This window comes from Primulina huaijiensis, chromosome 13 (genome assembly GCF_012295235.1).
Source record: "Primulina huaijiensis isolate GDHJ02 chromosome 13, ASM1229523v2, whole genome shotgun sequence".
NCBI lineage: Eukaryota > Viridiplantae > Streptophyta > Magnoliopsida > Lamiales > Gesneriaceae > Primulina > Primulina huaijiensis.
This window is the reverse complement of record NC_133318.1, coordinates 18,024,950-18,044,045: the sequence shown is the minus strand read 5'-3', so window position 1 is coordinate 18,044,045 and position 19,096 is coordinate 18,024,950. Positions and strand designations below refer to the sequence as shown.

The 19,096-nt window shown below is 35.2% G+C and overlaps 4 protein-coding genes across 4 annotated transcripts; 2 read left to right on the top strand and 2 right to left on the bottom strand.

The window, feature by feature from the left end:
• Positions 1 to 122: 122 nt before the first annotated feature.
• Positions 123 to 2,728, top strand: LOC140991293 (NADPH-dependent oxidoreductase 2-alkenal reductase-like). The gene is made up of 6 exons (XM_073461211.1): positions 123 to 401; positions 573 to 750; positions 1,054 to 1,140; positions 1,219 to 1,226; positions 1,895 to 1,977; positions 2,170 to 2,728. Exons 1-6 carry the CDS (start codon positions 162 to 164, stop codon positions 2,546 to 2,548), a joined length of 975 nt encoding a protein of 324 aa, XP_073317312.1. The 5' UTR covers positions 123 to 161; the 3' UTR covers positions 2,549 to 2,728.
• Positions 2,729 to 3,733: 1,005 nt separating this feature from the next.
• LOC140990981 (probable sugar phosphate/phosphate translocator At2g25520) lies at positions 3,734 to 5,103 on the top strand. Its single transcript, XM_073460878.1, has one exon. The coding sequence runs from the start codon at positions 3,784 to 3,786 to the stop codon at positions 4,840 to 4,842; it is 1,059 nt and encodes a 352-aa protein (XP_073316979.1). The 5' UTR covers positions 3,734 to 3,783; the 3' UTR covers positions 4,843 to 5,103.
• A 2,691-nt stretch (positions 5,104 to 7,794) lies between these two features.
• On the bottom strand, positions 7,795 to 12,677 carry LOC140991920 (uncharacterized protein At2g34160-like). The gene is made up of 5 exons (XM_073462089.1): positions 12,490 to 12,677; positions 12,326 to 12,374; positions 8,490 to 8,552; positions 8,289 to 8,353; positions 7,795 to 8,046 (listed from the first exon to the last, which is right to left on the bottom strand). The coding sequence occupies exons 1-5, from the start codon at positions 12,607 to 12,609 to the stop codon at positions 7,951 to 7,953; spliced, it is 393 nt and encodes a 130-aa protein (XP_073318190.1). The 5' UTR covers positions 12,610 to 12,677; the 3' UTR covers positions 7,795 to 7,950.
• Positions 12,678 to 15,975: 3,298 nt separating this feature from the next.
• On the bottom strand, positions 15,976 to 19,096 carry LOC140991627 (chaperone protein dnaJ 49-like). Its single transcript, XM_073461707.1, has 3 exons — positions 18,877 to 19,096; positions 17,634 to 18,766; positions 15,976 to 16,315 (listed from the first exon to the last, which is right to left on the bottom strand). The coding sequence occupies exon 2, from the start codon at positions 18,730 to 18,732 to the stop codon at positions 17,647 to 17,649; it is 1,086 nt and encodes a 361-aa protein (XP_073317808.1). The 5' UTR covers positions 18,733 to 18,766; positions 18,877 to 19,096; the 3' UTR covers positions 15,976 to 16,315; positions 17,634 to 17,646.

Here is a 19,096-nt window from a genome sequence, read left to right as displayed (position 1 = left end):
CCCCATGCAGTAAATTGTTTCCTCGATCGACAACGATCTTTTGTCGGAGTCCTCGATTTTTCCGAAAATATCAACACTAAGTGGCCAGTGATACGTTATCCAATCATAAGCTAATCAATATATATATATATAGCTAGAGAGAAACAGAAGCTTGGGAGTGGATGACTGAGAAAATGCAGGAAATTAGTAACAGGTATGTAGCCATAAAGGATCATGTGAATGGAACTCCAAAAGACTCCGACTTCGAAATCAAGACGGAAAAGATCTGTGTGTGTCCAACAATGGCCGTGATAGTCAAGAATCTGTATGTATCCGTCGATCCATACCAGATCAACCGTATGAAGAGCCGCAGCACATCCCAGGCAGCTATAAATTTCGCCACCGCCGTTAGCCCTGGCCAGGTATACGTACGCGCACACGTGCAATCATTGAGAAATATCTAAAAACAAACTATATCCGACTCAAAATTATTAGATATAATAATTAAATGGTTGTACAAGTATATTATAGCTTGTGCCCAGAATCTCTGGTAATTAAGTGTTTCTCCAACCATTAATTTCATGGTCTAATAGGCCTTCGATACTTACGGCGTGGGACGCGTGGTTGTTTCTGGGCGGTCGGATTTGGAGAAGGATGATCTTGTGATCGGGTTGCTTACATGGGGGGAGTACACAACTGTTGAAGAAGGCAGGCTTCTCAACAAGTTGGACCCGATGGGTCTACCCTTGCCTTACCATGTTGGGCCTCTTGGTATGTTCTTACTTTAACCCGAATTGGATTTGAATCCATAATCTCTCTTATCATCATCGCATGTTTATGTCACTACACCACTGGTCGGAAAAGAATTCTTGATAACTAACATGAGGACACATGACTTTTGGCATGTAACAATGAAATAGGGTATAAGATAGCCTATGTTTTTTAAGGATTCCATTTTCAACTACTTTCGAATATCAAAATGAAGGGCGATCTGGGAAGATCAAAGTAGCATGTATGCGGGTGTGCATATATATATGAGTAAAAGTTATATATATATATATATATATGTTGCAGGATTTAGTGGACTCGCAGCGTATGGAGGATTCTTTGAAGTGTGCAAACCAAAGAAAGGTGAGAGTGTATTCGTTNAGATAGAAATGGGTGAACCAAATGGCTATGAAAAATAGTCGAGCTAAGAGTTTGACTCTTTTTCCTTAAAACGATGTTGTCTCGCCCTAGTGTTCACGGTTGTTGGCAATTCGTTTCCAAAAATACAACGACTACGGTTTTAAAATAGTAGCACAACAAATTTTAAAGCCACACGAACTTGAATTGTTAAGAACACTATCAAGATGGTTTGCAAACTTTCTATTTTCGAATTCTAAGCATTAAACTTAAAAATCCAATTCCAAGAGTTTAAATCTTGTAAAACTTGGATTTAAACACAAATACTTAAAAAATTCAAAACTAGAAAACAACTATCAAATTTAATTCCAAATTTCGAATTTAAGCGTATAAGCTTAGAAAATCCAAACTCAAGATTTTATATCTTGAAAATTTGAAATTTAGGCATTAATGCTTAANTATATAGACACACACACACACACACATATAATTCTTTCGATTCAATTTTTTCATTCGATAAAATTCGAACTCAATTAATTTCTCATTCACCCTAATTGTTAATCAAGAAATAATTATATTCATCACGTAGCTTGTTCGAATTATTTTATCGATTTTAAATGAGTACAAAACTCATTTTTTTCTAACATATATATATATATATGTGTGTGTGTGTGTGTGTGTGTGTGTGTGTGTGTGTGTGTTTGTGTTTGTGTGCGTGTGTGTGTGATTTGAAAAAAATATATAAATTTGAATGTGTGTGTGAAATAAATGATTAAATATGATTATGTAGGTTGATTTGATTAAGGAGAAGCTGGGATTTGATGATGCATTCAACTACAAGGATGAGAAAGATCTCAAGTCAGCACTCCAAAGGTTCATAAATCTGATTTTTGGTCTCTGTTTTATTTTAATTTTTTTCGATTAAATGTTTCTCTAGATAAGTTCTAACTAATGAGGAACAACTCAAAGGTAATTGTAATGTTTATAGTAATATTTGATAAACAAGAATAATTTTCAATGAAAAACCAAGTCCCATGCATCTTCATTGATCTTGTTCGATATCAGGTACTTCCCCGATGGTATCGACATATACTTCGACAACGTAGGAGGCGAGATGCTCGAAGCAGCGGTCGCAAATATGAACACGTTTGGGAGAGTCGCCGTATGTGGCGTCATATCCGAATACACGGGTGGTGGCAAGAGGGCGGCGCCCGATATGTTGGATGTGGTGTACAAGAGGATTACCATTCAAGGGTTTCTGGCGGCGGATTTCTTGAAATGCTACTCGGATTTTATCGCAACCACGGCGGAGCACCTCCGCACGGGCAAAATGCAGGCACTTTGTGACATATCGAGTGGTGTGGAGAGCATCCCTAGTGCTTTTGTAGGACTCTTTAGTGGTGGAAATATTGGGAAAAAGATTGTTCAAATTGCGGATGATTGAGGATTTCAGATGCCAAAAAATATAATAAGTCATGTTTTGTTGATTAGAAATCTAAGAAAGATATATTGTTCTAGGAGTCCGACATTGGTATAAGAATAAAACAAGATTAAAAAAATGTGAACAATTTGAATATTGTATTAAAGGAGGACGATAAAATTAAGAGTATGTTTCTTGTGAGAATGTTTCATGAATTTATTTATGTGAGACGAGTCAATTTGATAAATACTTAAAAGTGAAAAGTAATATTTTTAATATAAAAATAATATTTTCTCATGAATCAGGTCGGATTAGAGATCTGTACGTCTATCGCTGTCAGAGCTACTTTTGCTGCTATTATTATTATTATTATTAGAAAACATGACATTCTTAAACTAATTTTCTTCTTTTCTCTAAAATATACAAAATATTTTTTCCAAAATATGCACCTCCATAATTCCATTATTTTTATAAACAAATAAAATAAAAAAATTCAGCATTTACGTTAATATTTGATAGAAAAAAATTCAATATAATTGTACATTATATAAAAATCTAAATGTTTTATATTAAAATTAATATAAGTATTCATGCCTAGTGGTTTTCAAACAAATCGAACTATTTATGAGTAGCTCGACTCAAGATCGGTCACAAGTCGAGCAAACATAGCTCGATTATGCATATAATTAGTTTGTTTGAGCTACTCAATTATATATATACTCATTTATATTTATATATATTTTATTATTTATTTAAAATTAAAATAAAATTGAAATCGAGTCTTTTGAACTCGAGTAATTAGATATATTATCAAGTCGATATCGAGCTTGAAAAATATTACTCGAATTGAGTCGAACTTGAGTTTGAGTATTTTAATTTTTTTCGAGTTGAACTCGAGTATCAAAATCGCACCCCTAATCATGAGAGAAAAGAACTAAAATTGTCAAAAAATATGGATATGAAAAACTGAAATATGGACAGTACAATAAAGATTAAAATTTCAAAGAGTCAAACATACTTGACAATCTTTTTTCTTATTTTTATAAATAAAATGAAACTCAACCTTAAATTTTGATAGGAAAAATTTATTTAAATATAATATTACTTTATATATAAAAAAAAAATATTTTACGATAAAATTAATATGTATATTAATGCCACTTAAAAGACTGCATTTAGTACTATTAGAACTCTATTTATTAATTTCCTCGTATAAGAAGACTGTATGCAGCAGAGTAACAGAAGAGAAGCGATCAAGAATGGGGAAAGGTGGTGCTTTGAGCGAAAGCGTCGTGAAGAAGATCGTGCTTTCCTACACCTATGTGGCCATTTGGATCTTCCTCTCCTTCACAGTCATCGTCTACAACAAGTACATTCTCGATCGGAAGATGTATAATTGGCCTTACCCAATCTCTCTTACCATGATTCACATGGCTTTTTGTTCTTCTCTCGCCTATCTTCTCGTCCGAGTCTTCAAGGCTGTGGATCCAGTCACCATGTCTTGGGATCTTTATATGAGATCTGTGGTCCCAATTGGCCTTTTGTACTCTCTCTCCCTCTGGCTCTCGAATTCGGCCTATATTTATCTCTCCGTGTCCTTTATTCAAATGCTCAAGGCGCTGATGCCAGTGGCCGTGTATTCCATCGGTGTTCTGCTCAAGAAAGAGGCTTTCAAATCGGAGACGATGGCCAACATGCTTTCGATCTCGATTGGGGTTGCGATTGCTGCGTATGGCGAGGCGAAGTTTGATTCTTGGGGAGTTGCTCTTCAATTGGGTGCTGTGGCTTTTGAGGCCACCAGGCTTGTCATGATTCAGATCCTGCTTAATTCTAAGGGGATCACTCTCAATCCGATTACTTCTCTTTATTATGTGGCACCATGTTGCTTGGTTTTCTTGTCAGTCCCTTGGGCATTTGTTGAGTTTCCGTTGTTGAAGGAGAATTCAAGCTTCCACTTTGACTATGTGATTTTTGGGACTAATTCTTTCTGTGCGTTTGCGCTGAATCTTGCGGTGTTTTTGCTTGTCGGGAAGACCTCAGCTTTGACCATGAACGTTGCTGGCGTGGTGAAGGACTGGCTCCTGATCGCCTTTTCTTGGTCTGTGATCAAGGATACCGTGACCCCTATTAACTTGTTTGGTTATGCATTGGCTTTCTTGGCTGTAGGCTATTACAATCACTCGAAGTTGGAAGCCATGAAGGCTAAGGAAGCACAGAAGAAGGCGCAACATGCTGATGAGGAAGCGGGGAGGTTGTTGGAGGAAAAGGAAGTCCAGAATAATGATGGTGATCCCAAAAGGAACGAGTCTCATACTTAACTCCTTTGTGTGATATGTTGGACTTTTTTCAAGTTGAATACCAAATTGAACATCAGAGTCATGGTCCTGGAGATGAATGGAGGATGGCTGCATGGATGGCATATTAGGTTCTACTTTGGCTCTGTAGTTTTAGGAGTTTCTTTCTTCCATATTTTTTGCTAATTTATTACTTTTTTTATACTTATCAGTTGTTGTCACTTCATGTTACTGGGAATTTGAGGTTTCTCCTATTGCCATTATAATGTGTTTGTGACCAAAGAATGAATTGAGCTTCGTTATCTTAAGTTTATTCTGATGATACAATATACTTACAAACAATAAAATCGTTTCGATAGAAACTTGGAGGATTATATTTCATGTTGTACAATAGTATACTTTCTGTGTTCTCTCTTGTTCCCTTCACGCATCAAGATACTATTACGTTTATGTTAAGCTGCCTTTTAGGAGCTTTCCAAATTTCTTCTACATAGTCATTATTTACAATTATTAAAAATATCCCACTTGTGAATATTGTATGTGCTTTTAGATTTATATTTAAGATATGTAGATCAATGGTTCCTTTATCTTACCTATCTTGGTCGACCTCTCTTTAAAGTTGATTCTTTATTGAATGCATCAGATGGATGGACTTTGTTCTTTCTCACTAGAAAATATACTGGCAATAAAAATCGGCAACGTGTCTGGTTATGTTTTGCTAGTACTCTAGTTTTGGTGGATCATCGGCTCGTTCGTTACGCCTACATGTTTTCTTTTGTCGAATGGCCGTTATCGCAGAGTTGTTGCTGTGTTTGTCTGTCCCTATATTTATTGATATTGTATCCAAAGTGTGATTCTTGAACCTGTCATATAGTAATATACTTTCTTCCTGTTATCACCTTTTGTTCTTCATGTCTAAACTCTAGACATAAACACAGAGATTATCAGATTGGAAAGACCAAGTTGGCTTCTGCGTCCATATATATATATCCAATTTAGTGTTGATGTAGGGACAGAACTTATAATCCGGCAAGGCTCTAGGGTGGCAAACAGTCGAGTTTGTGCAAATGGCTGTCGTTATTTTAGGTACTGTTTAGACTGTTGTGCGATTTAAATGATTCAAACTTGACTCTTTGAATTAGCTATAACTTTAGTATGCATATTTTTGAACCGCTATAACAGATAATATAAAGAATTCAGTCGATCAAAAGATCATTCTTAGGTTCGTGCATGTGATCAGCAACGTGATGTTTGGATCATTTGACAATGAAATTGTTCGAGTCCCATGATGACTCGTGGATCAAAAAATTGTTTTACATAATCAAGGTGGGTCTATTATTATTATTATTATTATTTTTTTGGACTTTTTATGCACGTGATGGAGGATGCCCACATGCGTGGCAGAAGGTTGTCTAATGTATACTCCTCCAAATGGGTTCGAAGCTCTAATTTCTTGAAATTTTCAGTTTTTAAGTTTCAATATCCCATTTTTGTATTAAATTTCTGAACACAGTCAGTCGTATGGATATTTGTGATTAGTTAATTTACCTATATACGATATTAAGAAAAACAAAAAAACAATTAATTCAGGGTGTGTGCTGCGCAGCACGAGGACTAGAGGTCAAGATCAAATTAAATATAATATTGAAACGTCAATCAATGCCATAAGATAAAATAGATCAGCCAGCTGCCACCTTGCGCGCTCTCTCTCTCTATANATAACTAAAAAATAAATTTTAAAAAAATATAAAAGTGGTGAACCAGTCGGAGTGGTTTTTAACATGTTCATTGGTTCTTGATTGGTCCGACCGGTTCTTGACCAGTTCTGACCGTTTCTGATCGATTTGATCGTAAAAACGATTTTTACACTGGTCGGTTCTCACTTTCCGGTCAGTCCGATTTGGTTTTAAAAACAATGCATGAAACATGCACCTATTCCCCTACAATATTTTTTTTTGGGGGGAAAAAGATGCATTAATAAAATAGCTTTCGAATTAAGATCCATGAAGATAGCACATAGGGTCATATACTAATAAACGAGTGTCTCGTACGAGTATATATTTGATAAAAGAGTTGATTGATGACTTGATTAATATCAAGAATGAAAAATAATATTTTTGAGAACTCAAGATCTAACCTACCACGTGTTTAGTATATATTCAAGCATTATTTTTAAAAGATTTGACATACCATCTTGGTTTCATGAATTTGTCGTAGCATCCTTAAAATTCCAATGAAAGGTCACTTGCTCACCTTGGACCACATACTTTACGCTCGTGTTATTAATCAACTTTGTGAGGTTAAAAGTGAATCCTCATTCATGAAGTATTACCGATATGTTCAACAGAGGCTTGAAGAAGAAAATTATGCGAAGCAGCGTCTCGTCATAAACTTGTGGCACCAGAAATTTACAAGGATCTAATGGAGCTTGTAACACGCTGTCGAGTTATTTTGTGATGAGCGTCGAATGAAATATATTCCTGATCTAGACCGCCATCCGTTATCCTGTAGATCAGTTGAATGAAAAATATTCCTGATCCAGACGGTCATCCGTGATCATGTAGATCAGTTGAAAGAGGTGACTGCTACATATTCAAAATATGGTGGAAGTCATTCAACTTTGATGATGTTTGTAAACTTGCACCAGACTTCACTATGCATAAGTATTTTCAACTGGAGTAATTTGATATTGAATTTGGATGAAATACAGAGTTTCAAAATACTTCAACTTCTATAGACTTGTACCAACTTCTGCAATAAATATTTTCAAAACTAGGTTACGGAGACTATTTGGGACTTTATCGATGTTTGCTTAGAAAGAAATGCTCGAAGCTTTGATATGAATTTAGTGGGTGATTGTATGTAATACATGAAATCGTTGAGCAAAATCGAAAAGACCAAAGTTGAATGCAAGGATTCATTGTGAATCTTCTATCACCTTTTACGAAACAAGGTGTAGAAAATCAGATTGAATAATTCAAGCAAAACTGAATAATGAATAGAAGATGAAAATTTTGTTTTACCACCAAGAATCCTAGATTGATTTCTGTTACTATAACTTGCATCAAATTTCATGTGACCATGACAAGAAAGCACTGACATAACAAACAAGTAAATAAAAATACCCATATTCTAACTTTGATCTTCAACGCCTCCCACTCTGTCATCTGCAGCAGCTGCAGCCATCAATTCGTCAAACTTATCCGTCTTCCCCAGCACTATCTCAATCTAATTAACAAACAGAAATATAGTCAAGGACACATATAACACAGTTTGTCAGTAACAATCTGATGCTTCAATTTCTTATGTGGAACTTCAGTGGTGGGCAACAGGCCAAAATATAAGATGAAAAGCAGAAACAAAAAATCGGGTATTTCCGGCCAAAAAAAAGAGAGAAAAATCAGCAACTGTGATTTAAAAAAAGCCTCGTACTTTTATGCCATGAGCATCTATCAGATTGTACAACTTACTTTGGCTTTGGAGACTGTTCGCCCTCTAGATTCATCTCCGATTTCAACAGTGGAGGTCATGATCTCTGCAGAGCATTACATCCTTGTTAATATGGACAACAGGCATGGCCAGTAGCCGATCGGTGCTCATTTCCAGTTTACACGTATTTGGGAACTAAGGGTTGTAAACAAAAAAACAAATATGAAAGGGTATAGCCCTACTCTTCTCAACTGCAAGTCCATTATTCTTGAGGATTTCTGCAATGCTCACAACAGTAGAAATAGCTGCAAAGATCCAAGACAACAGACCATTACGAGTAATGAACTAGATAAGGTTCATTGTATTGGAAAAAAAACACTCTGTTATAGTGCAGTACAAAACAGCATATCATAGAGAGAAGGCGATTTTTCAAGTTAAGCTTCATGAGTTATAAAGTGGAAATTAGATAACAGGTGCTCCAGTTAGCAAAATAAATTAGCAACACAGATAGGAATTTTTCAGGATCTTCAAATAAACAACTTAATTCCTGGTAACATTTTTGCTTCATCCTAGTTGGCATTTTTGCTCCATTGCTTCATCACTTTGAAGGAGTCAGAGATGATAAATTGCATACTTGTATCTTTAACCAATCAGAAAACAGGGAGGGAACAGAAGGTACACAAGGGTAATCGAAAATCATTCTGAAATGTGTACCCTATCAAAGGTGTTCATTGTGTAACTAATCATCTTTTAACTTCGGTTAACCAAGAGTTCAATCAGCAAACAAGTACATGCATGTAAACAGCCATCTCGACCAGCTACTAATTCTGGTGAATATTGAGGAAGTTCTCAGTTGGAAATAATAGCACCCATATTCAACTGAGCTCGCAAAACAGTTCTTTAACTCATAATATTTATTCCCTAATAATATTTGAAAGTAGGAAAAGAAACAACAAAACAGAAAGAGAAAAATTGCACAAAAATGCAAGCCAAAGAGGGTTGGCTTTTGAACTAGTTAACTAGAATTGCAGCAACGAGTAGAGATATAAAAGCGTTGAGCTCCTAAATTTTTTGAGGCACATAAACTCCGAAGTCAAGCTTGAACCGCTAAGTGTGCTAGTTGAATAAATTATCTAATTCAAAATCGGATACAACTAGGACTCTATATAGTGCTCCTTCCCCAGAGAAATTCATTTCAAAGAATGAAGATTTTAAGATGTAGAAAGGTTCTTAAATCTCCTGGCATGTTAAAAGTTCAAAAGGGTTATTAAGTGAGACATAACTGAAAGAAGTTTACCAAAGAAAAAAAAACCTCCTAATATCTTCCAATACTTTAATCTTCTCCATATTATTTTTTTGATAATAAACGAAATTTTATTAGAATAAGAAAAAAAATTACAATTAAGCGGATGTCAAAAATATGCAAACAAACCAAAAAGAAAGAAAACTACTCCATATTTTAATTCCATGTTGGATGATTCCGTGATATGCCATGTAAGGCCCAGATTGCTTTCCGCAGACAACTAGATGTCGGACTCCATCTCCTTATACCAACCCCTCATGACCTACAAGTATTTCTATGCCACATTGCATTCTCCTCCATAAAATCCCCATGGCCATTTGCAAACCTAGTTGGGAGCCTCCAAAATTCCTGTTTTGCAACTCTTCCATCCATGTGGATTCGAACTTCTTTCCAATCAACAAGACATTTCTGACTTTGACTCATAAAATCAAGGATACTTCTTCATTATTCACAGCTTTAGGAATCTTGAACCTCGACACATCATAAACAGGAGAGAAATAGTACCTATCTAATTTGAATGAACCACCCTCCTTTATAATCGTGTTTTATTCCATCAATCTCACCGTTAAGCTAATTTAGGTACAACAATTTCCAAGAATATAGAGTTCCATGGTTTTCTTCCTCGAGGAAGATACAAATATATTTGATTGGCAAGAGCCAAACAAAAAATCCCAGTCCTAATGCACAGTCACTTATTAAATACACATTTGAGTTGACAACAAAACCATACTCATTTCCCAAATAAATCTTCAGTCTGAAATTAGTCAAACTATATCTAGCAAACTAAATAAACAACACAAATTGTCCTCATTCTCATTAAAGAAATGCAATATGACGATGGGAAACCTTCACAAACTATCTTCTAGGTTCCATGTAGTCCGAAATCCTATTCTCCACTCCTTTGTTGATCATTCAATTTAAAACATCATTACAAGCGCTGAAAAAAAAAGGGTGCTAATGATCTCCTTGCCTCGATCCTCTTGACCTTACTGTTTTTCCCCTTGGTCCTCATAAACTATCATTGTATAAGAAACAAATAATATACATTTACACTTGAATCGGAAAACTGGGATTCAACTACAAGACTTTGACATCTAGGAACATCTTTTCCATCAAATAATAAGTTCTTAAAAGAGTTCTACCATACCGTCAAATACCATGCCATTAGTGTCCTCAATAACACTTCCAAAGTCTCCAGTTTTAATATCACATTTGTCGCTTCTCCGGAATTACAAGTGTAAGGAATGGTTTCATTTTTTCACTCCCATCATTGGAAAATTAAATTTTTAGAAGCATGCACAAGTTTTTACATTTTCCATACGTCCAATCATTTAGGACCCAACGATTTCACTCAAATCAAGCACCTTTCTATGTTCAGAGGGCTTATCATAAAATTAGCTTGGAACTTGTTCACACAGGGATATACACGGATCGAGCTGGCTAGCAAGCTTTGGAGCTGGGTCGATATAAGTTCTATTAAAATTTGATCAAATTAGAGCCGAGCCTAAATCTTTTCAGGCCCAATTTGTTTTGTTTGATGGTTTAGCAAGTGGCTCACGAGCCTTATCATAAAACATTATTTTATATATTCTGTAACACGTTACTATTTTATTTATCAAGAATATCAACTGCTTTCATTATTAAATACAATGCATACTACATATAAAAACCACAAACACCAAAACTACTATATTCACTCCACAGTCCACTTCACCTTCTCAAATCCACCGCCCCCTCCCTCCAATCTCATCTGTATCTCAATTGTATTATCAGCAGGAGCTCAAGCTTAAAAAAATTGACTCTTCGAACTTTAAACGAGCAGAAACATGCTTGAATCAATTTAATACAGAAGTTAAACTCGAAAATTTGAAAGCATTCGGCTCATTGCACCTGTAGTTCCAACTAAAGGTACGACCAACATAACTGCTTGGTTAAGGCCGGGTTTTCAAACACCGGATGAAGTGGGTCATGTCAAGTAAAAATAATTCCACAATGGCTTGAATTTATAAGACAGTATACTTGATCTGATTTTCACCAAATTTACTTGAGTTGGTTTGGATTCACCAAGGTCAAGAATTTCAAGGGCTTGAGTTCAGTCACGAATGCATAGTTAATTGGTGAAGGTGACTAGGTGAGTAAATATACTGTTTATAAATCTTCAAACCAATGCCAGGTTAAAGACTGTAGGACTTGTGTTTCTTTTGGGACTAGCATCGCCATAATGGAAACTATTTCTTAAGTTTGAAGATTATTACTTTGTGTCATTAATTTAACTTGAAATCTTCCACCTGGCATGTATTGAAAATAAGCTTCAAACATCTTCACCAACGAGACCACCTTTGCATAAGCAAAGATAAAAATCTCAAAACAACCCACAGATGCACTCACGAGAGATAGAAACAGCTAGAGCAGAGAGAAACTTTCATCAACAGTCTTTCAAACTGCGGGGAGTCTATTATCTAGTATTCTAGGATTAGAAAGAAAGCATTCTTCTTTCCTTTGGAAGAAGAAGTCATTGTGAAAAAAGCTATACTCTCAACCCAAGCTCTTCATTCTTGCACTCGGTCGGCGCCAAGACTTTCTCAGTTAAAACAATTTTCTTGTCATGTAGTCCCTTTATAAAACGTTTGATTCGTTCATCCCCATTACAAGGAAGAAAAAACAACGTACAGCTCACGTATTTAGCATCAATAAATCCAGATAACATGATTGAATCGGCATATCGGTAAATTTAAAAAAAAAATGAAAAAGAAAGACAAGAAATCCAAAAAATACCCATCCCAAGAGCAGAAAGCTCGGCCTCATTGTATTGCTGCATGTACCTCTGCACACATTGAATACACCACAGATCTCAGATTCACGGCATAAAACCCACATATTCAGTAAATTCTCTTTATTTCTAACAGGAAAGATACGAGGAGATCGAAATACAGTAATACCTTGGCTAGATTGACATAGAAGAAGAGAGGCTTTTTGGTGTTGGAAACCTGGATACGATTCTTCTTCCGATTATCACCGGCGATGTTGATGTTGCTCACTCCATCTGTTATCTCCTCCATCTTTGCGAATTCTATGTCTCTCACAGTTGTAGGTTTACGCACAAATACATGAACTTGCGAATGTGTGTGTGCTGTAAAAAGATAAAAATGAAAGGCAAAAACAATAAATGAAAGGCAAAAACTATAAAAATGATAGGCTAAAATTCGGGTGAGACGATCTCACAGGTTGTATTTTGTGAGACGTATATCTTATTTGAGTCATCTATGAAAAAATATTACTTTTTGTGCTAAAAGTATTACTTTTTATTGTGAATATCGGTAGGGTTAATCCGTCTCACAGTTAAAGATTCGTGAGATCGTCGACTAACTCAAAATGAAATAGTTTTTTAAAAATTTAAAATAAAACTATAAAATTATAAAATAAAATAAAATATAGATGGTGATTTAGGCAAATTCAAAATTACAATGACTCCATATAATTACCATGAGGTGTTCTTGTATTATATATAGAGTAAAATGTATAATTATTATATATTAAATAAAAATATAAAAAATTAATATGATTTTATGGTATACGACCAGATAAATGTTATGTCATGTGTCCCATTTTTCAAAGATGAGATTAGAATGTCGATTTTTTTATATGCATCCGTCTAAAGCGTCAGAACCTGATTGATTTACAACTATTTTTTTTTAATCATAAATCCAGACTAGTTTTTTGTAAAGATATTACCACATATGTTTTTATTGATTCTCAAATTCAATGATCGGGATATTCTTTTGGAATGGAATTCGACACTCATCACTCTTATTCCAAAGTTATCAAGAATGCACTCACGATTTCAGTGGTCAAGGAGTGATGATTTATACTTAGGTGTGGCCACATTTTCCTTGCACAAAAAAGCCTTCAATTTGATTATGTTTGAAAAAACATATAACAAAATATAAGGATGAATTCTAATTTTTTTTTTCAATGGATGGTAGAGAGATACTTATTAAATCGATGTTGCAAGCAATTCATGCATATATTATGTCTTGTTTTAAGTTACCGATATCGTTTGTCTAGATAATCAAACATGTCTTTATTAATTTTTGGTAGAACGACAAAGACGAGTATAAGGGAATGAATTGGACAAAGTGGGCTAATATTTGTAAACCCAATATGTGGATTGATTGGGATTTATAAATTTTTTTTGCTTTTAATAAAGCTCTATTAGCCAAACAGGTGTGACTTATCATTTAATAACTCAAATCTCCGATGGCCAGAATTCTTAAAGACAGTTACTTCAAACACAAGGATATAATGGCTCCTGAATTAGGTTCCAACCCGTCTTATGTTTGGCGTTCTTTGATTTGGGGCATAGATCTTATTTTAAAAAGATTGTGTTGGAGAGTTGGTAATGGTCAAAATATTTTGGCTCGCCTGGCTCCATGGATTCCGGGTATTCCTGTTATTAGTCTGGATCTTTGTGTCACTGGAAAAGTATGCAGCAACAGAAAGCAGTAAGTCGAGTAAAGATGAATAATTTATCCGCAAGACAAAATTGTCCGTATAACATCAAAGTGGCAAGATACATTGTGAGTTTTGGGGGTTGGGATGTGCAGGCAGTGCCACAATCCTACCCCCTTCATGAAGAAGAGGCCATTCTTGATATTCCTATAAACCATCGGGCAATGAAGCTACGAGGTATTGGAAGGGAAGTAAACATGGCAAATATTCGGTTAAAGCAGGATACCTCCGGGAGATGAACAACGTGGCTCCTCCTTCGTTTCAGTCGACCCAGCCATATCAATCCCCCTAGAGGGGGATTTCCTGGAACTTCATGCCTTCTTCGATGAATTTATTGTTACATCATTGTCCCAATCAATGGCATTTGTGCTTCACCATTCATTGAAAATGCTTTAGTTCTGTCGAAGGTCATTAAGATTGAGAATTTTGAATTGTTTGCTGTCATGTGTTGGGCTGTATGGAATGAAACTTGCAAGAGAGTGCATGCTTCCGTGGGAACCAAACATGAATTTTGCATCGATCGGGCATGTGCACGACTGGATGGATATTTTTCGACAATCTTTCGGGCTCTGTTTGGTGCGTGTGATATGATAAGTAAATGATTAGTAATTACATTGATTAAAAAATGAGAGATATGAATTAATAGTATGGTGGGATAAATAACATGGTGTTTGGTATGATTTTAAAATGATTGATTAATTTTGTAAATTTTTATTGTAATAACCAAAATGCCCCAAGTGTTAGTTAAATATATATTCTTAAAATAATTAGATAGATAATTAAATATTTATAATTATAATTTATATTTATTAAAATTAATTTAAATATATTTATCAGAAATATATTTGAAAATATTACGGTAATCATTAAACAAAATAAATTAGAATTTAATAAATATTTATTTTCATAAAAGAATTAATTAACAAGATTAGAAATTTATAAAAATTTAATTTAAAATAGATTTGCATTACAATTTATTTTCTTTAAAATGATTAAAAATAATAAAAATATATGAAATTAATTATTAAAAAATATAATAAAAATTTAAATATTATATTAATTATTAAATTTTCACTAATTTTAATTTTCATATTATATTGAAGAAAACAATTCAAGGGTATTATGGTTAATATACAATCTTATCATTATCACTATTTAAAAATTATACATTATCACACCTTTGAGGAAGGATATTTAATCACACAAATAACATAAATAATGAGGGCTTTCAATCATAATCAAGGGCCTCCATGTTAAATTAAAAATGAACCAAACATGTGATAAAGGATGATTATTTAATAATCATTCCCTTATCATGGCTACCAAACATAGCCTCAGTGTTTGTACGATCAGACTTGAACCGGAGAGGCCATCGGGATGAGTTTGAAAGCCACCATTACCGAATCAATTAATGGTGGACGATGATACGAGGTTTGACTAGCATGAGAATAGATTTAGAGTTGGGGTAGTGGTTCGAGATTCTCAAAACTCCTTTTTCAATTTATATTAGTAATTAAATATTTTTTTATTAGATTAATTTCAATAATAGTTAAAGTGTGATAAAGATTCAAGCACTTTAAAAAGGTAAGATGAAAGTAAATCAAATATAGCACGGAGAGGAGATTTTGAAATCAGGAGTGCACTAGTTATATACTTATATCAATTAATTAAAGAGGTTTTATTGAATGATTAGCAGGGTGGTTTCAGTGTGTGGAGCTGTGCAGAATGGAGGAGAGTCGTCCCCGAACAGATTATGTCACTCCAATCACAAGGACGGTGGCGGCAAAACTCATTCTTGCACGCATGCATTTGTACCAAAATGCATACGAGCATAGATGAAAATATAAGAAAGCCCGCCTGCTGTCCCTCAGCGAGTGCCTACTTAAAGAGAATTGCATTGACATGAAGAAATGAAATCATATGAAATCGCCAAATTTATTCCTCGGTGTAAAATCATAGATAGCAAGTTCCGCCTGAAAGTTACAGGAAAACGATATACGACTGGATCAACCCAGGAACGATTTACAAGGTTCAGATAAAAAGAATATTATAGGAGTTCCCTCAAAGATTACTGCTAGAGTTGTGTTTGTTCAAGAGGCTTTTCTGAAGTGATTCTCACGCTGGATGGTTTAGGATGAGGATTGTACAGTCCGAACTCAGAAGACTTGTATCAATCTTTCACTGCCACCGTGATATTCTGTTTTGCGAGCTCCACTCTTCAATAAGGAACACCAAATTATAAAGAAACCTATCAATCTGTGACTCAGAAGAAGACGAGGGTTACAATAGACGGACTAGAGAATGATTTACAATACTGAATTACTGATAACTGAAGTAAAAACTGAACCCTTCACTAACGAGAGCAAACAACTTTCAGATATCAGCAGAGCTCTCCCAGATCACTCATGTAACTATTTCACTAACACACATAATATAATTCCAAATTACAAATATAGTGCCATATCTCAATTTTACAAATTACTTTGGTCTACTCCCGAGGGGATGAGATATTCACAAGTAAGTAAATAATTTCAAGTAACTAATTGAAGTGGACTTTCAGGGGACCATAGTCTGGAGTCCGACCCATTAGTCCAACGAACATATAACTATTTAATAATTATGTCCGAAGCCTCATGATAAACTTGAAAACTATCAACAGATCTTTAACCTTACCTGAACTTTTGATTAAGCAAAAACATTAACCTAATTCATGAAAAATAAACATCATGTAGGGCACATTAAATACTGTTACGGGTTTGGGTTAAGGGGTAGTGGGCTGGGTCCAAATAGGGTAGTTATTGAAATACCATGTAAAAAAGAGGGGGATTAGTATTTTTAAAATTTTTGTTTGGAAGTAACGTTGCTGGCAGTTGCAAGGGAGAGGGAAGATTATTCTGTGAGGAAGATTTTCTGCTCTATGGGACGATACTCTTTGCGCGGATTGGTCATTATCTTTATGTAATTTTTCTAGTTTAGTTAATTAAATTACAGTTTCTCTTATAATCGTGTTTTGAGTTTGTAACACATATCGTTTCTACTCAAATCGCATTTGAGTGCATTTGACTGAATCAATTAAACTAAGAAGAATGTTCATCCGATCTTAAAATGAGTTGATACTATATCACTTTTTAAAAAGATATATAAATTTTTAGTATCTTATTTTAAATATTGTAAACTTTAAATAAAATTGCAAACAAACATTTGCAAATATTCTTATAAGTTCTCAAAGATTTTATAAGATGTTCTAAACAACTCATCAGATGAACCAAACTAACTCAAATACTATTCTCAAAAAAAAAAAAAAAAAAAGAAGACTAACTCTAATACTTGGAATTATGATGTACAAGCCTAGCAAGACCTTGCAGATGTTTCCACCCAATCATCGACTATGATCAACATCAGCAGTGTTAAATAATTTATCACACAAGATTTGCATGCACCACCAATAAATTCAAAGCTTTAACAGGATATTCCAACAAAAAGAAAAGCACAAACATGATGCAATAACTATGGAAAATTCAAGAGAAACCCGATTAACAACACCAGACAAGATAACATAATAAAAAAATCAGACCTTTATAATCAAGTCAATGGGCTGGAGTCTCAAAATGCTTTAATGCATCACAACTTGGTGTATCCCGACCGTAGCCCCAGTTAAGTTGCTGCCACTCAACTCTGCATTTGTGTACAAGGTATGCGTGATAGTCATCCTCAACACGTTGTTCAATTGCAACGCGTTCCTGACTAGTTGGTGGATATTGTTGTTCAAACTTTGAGGACTTCACATAGTAATTCACACCCTTGGGTGTAGTAAACCGATAGTCATATGAATAGGACCTTGAGAGAGAATAAATTGGTTCTGATGATGGCATGAAATTCACCAACAAAATCAATATGACCGGCAATAATTGAATCAAAGCCCGCGGCCAATTAGATCCATTATCAACTCCACCTGTCCTCACTCTCACCCTAGGTCCAAACGAGAACCCACCAAAATTGACAGTGTTTGCCGGATTCATACCCCCAAAAAAGAAATTCCTAAAAATTTCTTCAGCGTCAATATCGGCATCATAAAAACCATTAAACCCTTGCATTCCATTTGCACCACCACCTCGCCTCTCGTACACTGGCTCCTCCGACCCAACAAGATCATATTGTTTCCGCCTCTCCTCATCGCTCAGACATTGAAAAGCCTTTGATACCATCTTAAACGACTCCTCCGAACCTGGGGCCTTGTTTTTATCAGGGTGGACTTTCAGCGACAATTTCCTATAAGCCTTTCGAACATCTTCGGCACTACAACTCTTCTCTAACCCCAAAATCTCATAATAATTTTTCTTCCTCTTAATCTCCCTCACAACAGTGACTTGCTCCTCTGTGTAGGCTGAAGACGTGCTAGATGAGGAAGATGTTGGCGGGGTCCCACATGCCTGAACTCTGCGGCGTGGGCCATTTTGAGAGGGATTAGATAAGTTTTCTTCGCTGAATTCATTAGGGCCATTCTTTTCTGTTTGCGATCCTTTGAGATTAGACAACAAACCATCAATTTCAATAGATGGATCCAATCTACGAGCTTTATCAATAAATTTCAGGGCACGGCTTCTGTCCCCTGACTCCATCGCATTTTTGGCGATTTTCAGGCACTTCACGGCCTCATCTTTGTTTCCATCCATCTTTTAGATGTAATAAACGATCTTATGCGTGTGACTGGATATATATATGTACAATTTACATATCAAAGTACCAAAGTATCAGTAAAGGGGGTTAAACGGAACTAACAACCAAAATTGATTTGAAAGCAAACAAAAAAAAAAAACCTTTTAGGTAGGAATCGAGAGAGGTTAACTGCTGTGCCGCGATCGCTCGAACAATTGGAGAGAAAATGGATCGTGAAGCGTATGAAATTGCCACTGATAATACGTTGACGTGGTAAGAGGTGGAGTCTAATTAGGACTCAAAGTGCCCTAATCCCCATTTCCTACACCACCACCGTCAGAACGATGTGTTTGGCTTGCCCACTTGGGGAGCATCAGAGTT

What these genes read in the sequence shown, in the direction of transcription:
- LOC140990981 (XM_073460878.1), top strand. Translation starts at nt 3,784, where the DNA reads ATGGGGAAAGGTGGTGCTTTGAGCGAAAGCGTCGTGAAGAAGATCGTG.
- LOC140991920 (XM_073462089.1), bottom strand. Translation starts at nt 12,609, where the DNA reads ATGGAGGAGATAACAGATGGAGTGAGCAACATCAACATCGCCGGTGAT. An exon ending in GCTTTCTGCTCTTGGGATGG is followed by an intron (nt 8,553 to 12,325) that starts GTATTTTTTGGA and finishes GGATCTTTGCAG; the next exon opens with CTATTTCTACTGTTGTGAGC. An exon ending in GAACAGTCTCCAAAGCCAAA is followed by an intron (nt 8,047 to 8,288) that starts GTAAGTTGTACA and finishes TTTGTTAATTAG; the next exon opens with ATTGAGATAGTGCTGGGGAA.
- LOC140991627 (XM_073461707.1), bottom strand. Translation starts at nt 18,732, where the DNA reads ATGGATGGAAACAAAGATGAGGCCGTGAAGTGCCTGAAAATCGCCAAA.